The following is a 9,972-nucleotide window of genomic DNA, read 5'->3' as shown; positions in this document are numbered from 1 at the left end:
ATTGAAATCTACACGCTAATACACACTACTCATAGTCACCAATGCTGATGTTGTTAACATTAATCATTTGAGAATAATATATATATTATTATAACAATAATAATAATTTGAACGGTTTGATGTGATATGAGCTAACCGATCTTTAGATTAAATCACCATTGGTATCACGATTTATTGTAATGCTTTTTTCCTCAGTTGGTCAAAAAAAGGTGGCAGACTTATTACTGACTTGTTCAGATGACAATATCCGGTGAAAATGCTTATTTGGGTCATATATTCCAAGATGTAGTCTAGAATCTGTGATTGCGAAGTACAGTAAATATCTGCCACACATACTCTTCAGAACATTAGATTCATCCGCGCTGGAGCCGTGCCGACTCACAAGCTAGATAATTACGCACCCAGCTGCAATTCCAGGTTTTCAAACAGAGATGGCGACAAAGAGGCAAAACTTACGGACTGCAGCTTTAAGCTTCATTTCAAATAACAAAAAAATGCTTTTTAACAGTTTTAGTTTTGTTTTAGTTAAAAATAACACTGATGGAGAAAGATGGTCTTTGCAGCCAGATGATGTTTTACAGCCAAAAGAGGCTAATAGGTCCATGCTAACTTCTCCCTGGTTGTTACTACCAAAGTTCAATGTCCAAATAAGAGTCCTTCCAAAAGTTTGTGCACAAGATAAATATACACACAATATGCATGACCAAGAAATAACATAAATTCAATTTAATTTTTAAATTGTTTTATTAATTCTTTTTCCAATTGTTCCTCTCTCTCAGAGAAATATGACTACGTTGGCCGTTTGTTGAAGCCGGGAGATGAGCCGTCTGAGTACACAGATGAAGAGGACATGAAGGATCATCAAAAACATGAATGATCTGCTGATACATCACAGCAGCTGAAGGCCAGGACTGAGAAGGCCACCATCCAGAATAGTTAACCCCAGCAAGAAAACCCCCTCAGATCTGCCCTTTACCTTGGTTGTACCGTGTCCCCACTACTGCTCCACCACAGAGATAAACGCGTCTGTCTAAAAGCCCCCTGCTGTTCTGACTGTTCTTCTACCAAAACAGACCAATAGCCTGTCAGAGTTTCCTGTACTCTTCTTGTCTGTTCTTGATACCTTCTCCCTTAATCCAGCTCCTTGCCCCCTCAATCTTCCTGTCCTATGTACCATAAATACCATCAAACACTACTTTATACCATAAACCACCAGTCCTGCACCCTAAATCATCAGTCATACAGTCTAAACCCTAAACCCTACAGTCCACTGGAAAGTGAAACGCACCTGAGGCTTTTATAGCATCCTGCACATTTGCGTGTTCAGACTTGGACTGACAGTGTGAAGAGAAAAATAAAAAGGAGGAAGGACAAAACACTGAATACACACATTTTTACTCACTTAATTTTCTTTGGGGACTTCACCGTTCATGACCTCAAAGGTCACACACATAGAACGGGGCAGATGCCTGGAGTTCAGTACACAACAGGTTAAAAAACGCAACTGGGGTCTCTTTTCACCTCCCACCCCCCCACCCATTTAAGTGATTTTTTTTTTTCTTGTGCGTGTGATTATTGTACCACAACACAGATCTCATATACTTCTCAAGCATTTAAATCTCATGCTTATTCGTCGACTGAGAACGTTGTCATTTTAAATCAAAGTATGTCGAATGGATATGGTAACCAATCCAAAAGCCAGATTGTCTGCCATCAGCCAATCAGTCCAAAGGTTGGGAGGGTCTGGGGTGAGTGGGTGCTCTTAGCAATTTTTGTATTGTGTGCACCACTAGTGTGTAGCGATTTTTGTCACAATGTGATTGTAAATCATTCGGGATGGGAAATGTTTGTGGGGGAGAGGGTATACGTTAGCATTCTCGCCATAAAACTGTTGTTTTATTTGAACTGTGTAAATCTGAACAGCTGGTTGGGATGCAAAGGGAAGATCAGTTCGGTAGTTTAATTGGATCAGCTTGTCTGCTCATCGTCAACAGAACTCTCCTTTCCCCTGTTAATGAAACAGTCAGCATAGTTATTGTGCCTTATTTCAGTTTAATTCTACTTCAGAATAGTCAAGAGATGTAGAAAGATACAGGTATGAAAACTAGAGGGAGAAAACAAAGATAAAACATGTTCTGCTCTGCCCTTTCCACAATATATACTCTTAGGAGGTTTTTCAAAGCCAAGGCATCTTTCCCCTCCATTTCCTCACAGTTCGTATGACGAGGTGTGCTCGCGTCTGTGAGCGGATTCCACACAAGAGGCTCGACCACCATTATCGTGACCTTGTATATAGACTTTATGAGCTATTTCAGTGTTACTGCCATATCTGCGCTGTTATTAAACTCCATGCACTGCTGTGTTGTGCTGGCCAAAAGATCCATTGCTCTTTCTCTGTTTCCATCTCTTTTTCCCCTCTTTTTTTTTTTTTTCTTCTCTGCTGAATTTATTTTTAATTGTGGGTAATTTTCAAATCCACCCTTAAGTGTTATATTTTGTTCTTCTTCTGGAGAGGGGAACTATGAGTTTGGAAGAATATTTTGTCTTTGCTGAGGGCAGGGGGGATGAGGCAAAATTCCAAAATTGTGGATTCTGTAAATATGTGTATCATTTTATTAAAGCATGTGCAGCAAACAGTGAGGTAATGCTGGCTCTCACGTCATGTATTTAAATGGAGTTTGCAAGGATGTGTGTGTGTGCTGGGTGGGGGGGGAGGACGTGAACGTGTTGTTGCAGAAATAAATACATTTGGTTAATAACTACTGTTATCTTCTTCCCCTCTGTTGTGTCATCTTAAGTGCAAAAATAGGCATTGTCTCTCACAAAGGGTATTATTAAAAAAAAAAAAAAAAACTATAAAAGTTGAAGCGGGGACTGTAACTTCTGAAATGTAAGATGTGTCGAGAAACCACTAGGCTAATTTGTTTACGAAATTTGCCTCTATGGATCGTGTCATTCTACCACTGTTTTTATTGGGAGTTTTGGACTAGTTAAAAGTTTGTTCTTCCATACAGCATTTAGCTGTGTGAATGATGTGGTGAAGGAATAAGGGAGGAAATTTGTGGATGGTTGAGGTATGTCATGTTCCAGTTATAAATACTGAGAGTGCATATGCATAAATGTAGCATAGCGTAATAGCAATAGTTTGCCCAGATAATTTTTATTGACTTGCAGACTTATAATTTTAAGCATGATATAGCAGTGTGAAATGTCACACAATCTTATTAGAGCTGAAAACAATTTACTCGAGGTAATTTATCAATAATGTGCGCCTCACACCCCATTTACACAATCAGCAATGAAACTGATTTAGTTTAAAGTTTACAGTTTCACAGCTCAGACTATGTAATTTAGCCATCCCAGTTATGAACTTTGTATCTTAAAAAAATGAATATGCCTGTTGGTTTTAAATATTTATTTTTTTATAAAGGGCTAGGCTACATCAGACTTTTGATACCCATTGCTAATGCTATGTTAGTAGTGTTGTCTTCCCACTATAAATAATCACTTCCTGGAAGATGATTTCATTAAGGACTTTATTTATTTATTTATTTTGTTTATTAAACAAAAATTACAAAACACTTAACAGCATAGAGATTGAAATAGCTCGCCATTAACCGCCAGATGTCACTGAATCCCTAATGGTCCTCTGAGGTATGTACCGGTGATGGGATGTCCGAGTCATTTCCGCGAATCGGTTCTTGCCTACAGTTCGGTTCAAAATTCCAGCGATTCATTCCAGCGTGTCAAAGTACCTGCTCTAAAGCGTTCCAGTAAAGCCATATGTAGGCAGGCACTTATGTATCTTATGTGTATTTTGGTTTTCAGTCAAATGGGTCAGTCGGAGCCTCTTGGACCGATTCAGTCGTGAATGAATCGTTCAAACTGTGAACTGGTTTTTCAAATTAACCGAAAGGATTCGACTTAAAAGAACACTAGGTTCAGAAATCGGACATTGCTATGCAGAACATGGGCATAGTGTGATTCTTTCGAATTTCATTTCGCGAACGCTGCTTCTTTTGCATGAGATGAGTCGAATTTGCAGTAGAATTGTCTAGAACAGAACTGCATTTAAGACAGGCGGGTTTTTGTTGTTGTTGGGTAAGTTTGGTTTTCTTGAACTGTATAAACACTACAGTGCTTAAGCATAGAGTTGTGGAAGCAGGTTTTAGATTCTGCATGGCTATGTCGATATCGTGCAGCTTTATACAAAATATAAAAATCTGCGATCCACTCGTATTATTTTGACAACACTGTGGTCAATGCATTATCATCGTGTATATCTGTAGTGCATGTTCTCGTGGGGAGATTGCATGAATGATTTTGTGGTTGGTTACACAATACATTGTTTCACTGTGACCGGTGTTACGAGATTTTCGGTTTCCGAGATTTTCTGTTTCTGAAATCAATGTATAGGCTACAACTAGCTGAAGTTTGCTGTGCTTTATCCTAACATTACACAAAGAATGCCTGCAATCACTCAGTCAGGGACGACTGCACAAAACGTGCACTGTAAACAAATAAAACATTATTAACTGTTACGAAATGATAAACAAATGTAGTTTGTGCAACACTGTAAATATATTTACCTTTTAAAAAATATATATATTCCATTAAACGTGCTGAGATACAAGGAGCGTGAACTGGAATTCTCAGTTCCACTTGATTCCACGCGCATGTACGGGAAACTCATGAATATTCATGTATGCTCCGCCCACTGAAACCGAAAATCTCGGAAACCAAAAATCTCGTAACACCGGCCGACTGTGTGAAAGTGTGTGAACCACAGGTTCAGATGAACTCATTTGAGAGGGAATATGCATACAGATTGGTAATATAAATATTAAATGCATAAATGTTTAAAATTTTATTTTTTGGGTTAGTCTCTAGACAATAATTTGATGATGCCTTCAGTTCTGGTGTATTCTCAGTCCATATTTTTTAAAGCGTTAACGGAACATAAGATGTTTTATAGCATTTTCTGTACTTGTCTTTTATGATTTTGTTTTTCTTAGAAAAGGTACTGCACATGGTAAGTGGTTAAAGTGTAAAATCAAGGATTTTCGGATCTTCTAACAATAACTTCTACTGACTATTTTGATCTTTCACATTCACTTGTCAAGAGGGTCTGACAGTTGAGTTCCATTATATTGTAAGTTGGGGCTGATGGTGAGCTTGACTTTAACAGGAGGGACGTTTCTCACCATGGCTGAGCATTTATCCCAGCGTGAACTGGACTATCCTTTTAAGCTCTTGGAATATTTCAATGGATTTAGGATCTCCGAGGTTTGTGTTTTATTCTATATCTCTGTTAGACTCATACTGAATTCCTTATAGTCTCTATAATTGAGTTGTTATCAAAATGAGTGCATGAATATCAGTCAGTCAATTGATATAAATCAGTACTTCTGTGCTACTTCCTATGTGATGTGGAATCACCTCAGGTATGTTTAGCAGACCATTTTAACAATGTGTTTACCACACATGACATTTATTGTTGGATTATAAGTAAATGTTTTATGTGAGAGCATCTATTATTTGTGGCATGTCCCCGTTTGTGTCGTATTTACCTCTGTGGCCACCAGGGCTGATTTGACCTCCAGCAGGACAGGCCGATAACTTATTAAACGCCACTGAGTCAAACACTGAGATGACTCAAGACTTTGTTATCCCACAAGACCCAGAAAGGATGCTGCATGAACTGTAGAATTCACTAGAATTCTTTTACAAAAACATCTAAATATTTGTCTTGTTTTCCAGATTTCTTTTAAAGAAATAAAAATACTTCTATTCAGCAAGGATGTATAAAATTTTTCAAACGTGACAGTAAAGAAATGTATAATTTTACAAAAGATTTCTATTTAAAATAAATACTGTTCTTTTGAACTTTCTATTTGTCAAAGAATCCTAAAAAATGTATCACTGTTTCAACAAAAATATTAAGCAGTATTTTAAAAATTGATAATGGGAAATGTTTATGGAGCACCGAATCAGCATATTAGAATGATTTCTAAAGAATCGTGTGAGACTGAAGACTGGAGTAATGGCTGCTGAAAATTCGGCTCACAGAAATAAATTACATTTAATAATATCTAAAAACAGGAAACTTTTTTTTGAACTGTAATAATATATCACAATGTTACTTCAACTTTGGGTTTTTCCTGGGGAAATATAGTGGCTGCAGTATTAGTCCAAAAAATCACACCGCAAAAGTCTTATTTAGTCATAGTATATCAGTAATCAAAATGTTGCCTTGTTGTCTAATTAAAATATCCTAACAAGAGAGAGAACTGCATTATTTTTGTGAAAATGACTTCAGGTTGAAATGCAAACATATACGTTCAATTAGAAAATGCATTAAATGTTTTTGCAGCTTAAGATGCATTTGATTCTTTAAAAGACATGACAAACACATAAATAACATAAGATGTTCTCACTGACATTTTTATTTAAATATCCTGAATCCCTGCTCTCCTCCAGGCAATATTTTCAGCTTGCGAATTAGGGGTGTTTGACCTTCTCCTCCAATCCCAAAAGCCCTTGAGTGCAGTTGAAGTGGCACAGAAGCTTGGCACCAGTGAAGATGGTATAGAGCGTTTACTGGATGTTCTGGTTGCCATTGAGATTGTGGATGTGGAAGTGGTACAGGGTACAGGTGAGCTGCTAAACTATTTTATATTCCTATAAATATATATATTATATTCCACAAATATCTGGAAGTGACCTTGATTGCTCTGTAATGTAAAGGCGATAAATGTCAAAATCTGTTCATAAAATCATCTATCTATTGTGTCTAGGTTATTATTAAAATATTCACCAAGTCTCCAAACTTTTGCTCTTGTTTTCTATCGTAGCTTTTTACAGCAGTACAGATGTTGCTAATCTATACCTGGCCAAGACTAGCCCAAAATCTCTACATGATCTGATCATTTATAACTCTCAGACCATCTATCCACTCTGGAACAATCTGGTAGACGCTGTTAGGTAGGCATCACTGTTTTCATCATCCGTTAACGTCTGAGAAACACTTTAAAATCCTTCTTCTGTGATAAATGTTTCATTGTAGTGATTTTCAGACACATCAGGATTTGTGATCAATGAAAAAGAAAAGCCTGACCTTCTTAAAACTAAACAGTTTAGAAATAATATGTATTTATTGGGTAAAAAAAAACAGTATAATCAATATATCTGAAAACCTTTCAGGGAAGGAAAGAACCAGAATGAGAAAACTTTTGGCCTCCCATCTGAAGAGATCTTCTCTGCCATATACAGGTTTGTGTGATCAGTTATAATAGCAGTACTGTTTGGGTGAATGTTTTTGTTGTCCCTAGACGTCACTAGATTAAAAGTCCTTTCTTTGACTCCAGTGTTGCAGTCTTAAGCGCTTAGCTTTTGGTGCTGTGTAATTCTAGGTCATGGATTTTAAACCAATTCAAATTTGAGGCTTCATGACCGGCACTTCCCACGTCTGGAGGGGTGGTGTGTGTGTGCTAGTGTGTATGTGATTGTGAAAGAATGACTTGTGTTATTGTATGTGTGTTTTGGAATCTTTAAGCTCATAATTGTAGAAAAATGTTTTTATAAAATGTGCAAGAAGTAGTAGATTTGCAAGTTATGTTATTTTGAGATGCGTTGCAGGCTGCTCTGGTGCATTAGCGCGAGAGTTGGCTAAAGAGTATCCTTCCTCCACTGTCACGGTGCTGGATCTCCCAGCTGTGGTCCAGACTGCTCAGCAGCATTTCGCCCAGCAAGACGACACCATCTGTTTTCAAGAGGGTGCGTAATGACGCAGCGTAACATTGTTAATGGTTTGCATTTGACCGATTCTCTTTCCTTCTGAACTTGTCGAAAACAACAAGCAGTCTAATGGCTGCCCTGACCACAGAATATTTACATTTTTTTGTGTTATTATAGTTAATGAAAACTGAAAGAGAAACTTTTTTCTTAACTAAAATATAAATAAAAACTAAAATAACTGGGAAAAAGTCAAACTAAAATACTCAAAAATGGCCTCAAATTAATGTTTTAGTTTCTTATAAATAATATATCATAAAACCATCTGTATTAAGCATGAACACATTAAACACTTGATGGCAATAACACTGCTGATAAATTCAGTGCTGTTAGGCATTTTTTAATTATACCAGTTACAGTAGCACATTAACTAAGAAAATTAAATAAACAGAAACTGGAAAACACTGGAAAAAATAAATAAATAAACTACCGTTCAAAAGTTTTGTTTGTTTGTTTTTTCAAAAGAGAATTTTATTCAGCAAGGATGCATTATTAGACTTATACATTGCAATAGATTTTTATTTATAACATTTATACTTATTTACAACTTATTTATATTTATCTGAACTCACACAGGCTCATGTCATGTGACACTAAAGACTGGAGTAATGGCTGCTGAAAATTCAGCTTTGCCATCACAGGAATAAATTACATTTTTAAATATATTAAAATGGACATTTTATTTGAAATTGTAATATTTCACAATATCACTGTTTTACTTTTTGATCAAATAAATGCAACCTTGGTGAGCATAGGCGTCTTCTTTCAATAACATTAGAAAATCTTACCAACCCCAAACTTTTCAACGGCAGTATAAAACTAACAATGATGTGCATGATGATATGAAAGCTAAATTAAATAGGATAAAAACAAAATTGAAAATTCATAATGGCATTTCTGATCTTTAAAGCAATTAGGTATATGTCGTTTTGTATTTGTAGGGGACTTTTTTGAAGGAGAAATCCCTCCTGCAGATTTATACATTCTGGCCCGGATCATTCATGACTGGAAGGAGGAAAAAAATCTCAAACTACTGAAAAATATTCATACAGCATGTCATCCAGGTGAGAAAAGATGTCATCACCTGGTCAATAATATTAATAAGTGGCCCTAAAATGATAGTTTTCAAAGCATCTGACTTGCCCTTTTATCTTTGTCATCTCTATCTAGGTGGAGGCGTTCTGATCGCAGAGGCACTGTTGTTTGAGAACAGCCGTGGTCCAACTATGGTTCAGATGTTTTCTCTGAACATGCTGGTGCAGACAGAAGGGAAAGAGCATCCACCCTCTCATTATACACATCTGCTCACCGAAGCAGGATTCAGAGATGTGCAGGTCTGTCGGACCGGAAAATCATACGATGCTATTTTGGCACTCAAATGAATATGCACAAGTGTATTAATGTAAGCATTGTCAGTAATCAGAACCCTTCTGCCTTATCTGCAGAGTGCAGACACATCAGTAATCATATTTATGCACATGTCAGACATCTGTTGTTCCACCTTGGCCTCGTTTTGTAAAGTAATAAAGCAGTTTTTTTTCTCCAACACAGAGTGCACACTCGTTTTATGCGTATTTGTCGCCACCTATTGTTGTGGGTGTATTATTGACATGTCAAAGTCTAGACCCTGAATATAAGACGACTGCGTTTTTTCAGATGTATTTCCAAGAAAAAACATCGTCTTATATTCGGGACAATACGGTATTTTGTTGTGAAGCGATCTCAATGTGATTTCCATCTTTTGTATTTGTAACTTTCATCAAAAGTGCAAGATGTTCATGATGCATCGCACCTGCTTACAAACAAGTAAACAACTTGATGGATTCGTAATTTCGTAACTGACATTATTTAGACTAGATTGATATTTAAAATGCATTACATATTTGAACCTACTTCTGATTAGTAGTTGTGATGACATAATATTAAATCTTTATTTACAGAGGTTTCCTAGTGATTCATATTAAACAATGAGTAGGTTTTAACCGGAGCTTTACAAAACAAATCCCTGTCATCGTCTCCAAAACAGATGTGGATATCATGGAAGTCATAATGATAATCCTCTGTTCGTGCGTGAGCGCGCACGCGCACTAGCTCCCCCTGCAGGTGGACGAGGAACAGCAGCGGCGCGCATACGTTGTGTGTGTGTGTGTGTGTGTGTGTGTGTGTGTGTGTGTGTGT

The 9,972-nt window shown here is 36.9% G+C and overlaps 2 protein-coding genes across 2 annotated transcripts in view; both read left to right on the top strand.

Moving 5' to 3' along the window:
* Nucleotides 1-2,759, top strand: part of LOC107711856 (membrane-associated progesterone receptor component 2-like) — an 8,614-nt gene extending 5,855 nt beyond the window's left edge. The window contains exon 3 of the mRNA XM_016516918.1: nucleotides 780-2,759. Within this exon, the coding sequence (XP_016372404.1) occupies nucleotides 780-877 (98 nt within the window). The 3' untranslated portion in view covers nucleotides 878-2,759. The remainder of the gene's footprint in view (nucleotides 1-779) is intronic.
* Nucleotides 2,760-3,797: 1,038 nt separating this feature from the next.
* On the top strand, nucleotides 3,798-9,343 carry LOC107711955 (acetylserotonin O-methyltransferase-like). Its single transcript, XM_016517059.1, has 8 exons — nucleotides 3,798-4,101; nucleotides 5,124-5,286; nucleotides 6,481-6,655; nucleotides 6,855-6,984; nucleotides 7,204-7,276; nucleotides 7,569-7,776; nucleotides 8,736-8,858; nucleotides 8,965-9,343. Exons 2-8 carry the CDS (start codon nucleotides 5,167-5,169, stop codon nucleotides 9,174-9,176), a joined length of 1,041 nt encoding a protein of 346 aa, XP_016372545.1. The 5' UTR covers nucleotides 3,798-4,101; nucleotides 5,124-5,166; the 3' UTR covers nucleotides 9,177-9,343.
* Nucleotides 9,344-9,972: the final 629 nt, after the last annotated feature.

Source organism: Sinocyclocheilus rhinocerous, unplaced genomic scaffold (assembly GCF_001515625.1).
Source record: "Sinocyclocheilus rhinocerous isolate Xijiao unplaced genomic scaffold, SAMN03320098_v1.1 scaffold2117, whole genome shotgun sequence".
NCBI lineage: Eukaryota > Metazoa > Chordata > Actinopteri > Cypriniformes > Cyprinidae > Sinocyclocheilus > Sinocyclocheilus rhinocerous.
Note: the sequence above shows the minus strand (reverse complement) of the source record. Positions and strands in the feature narration are given on the sequence as shown.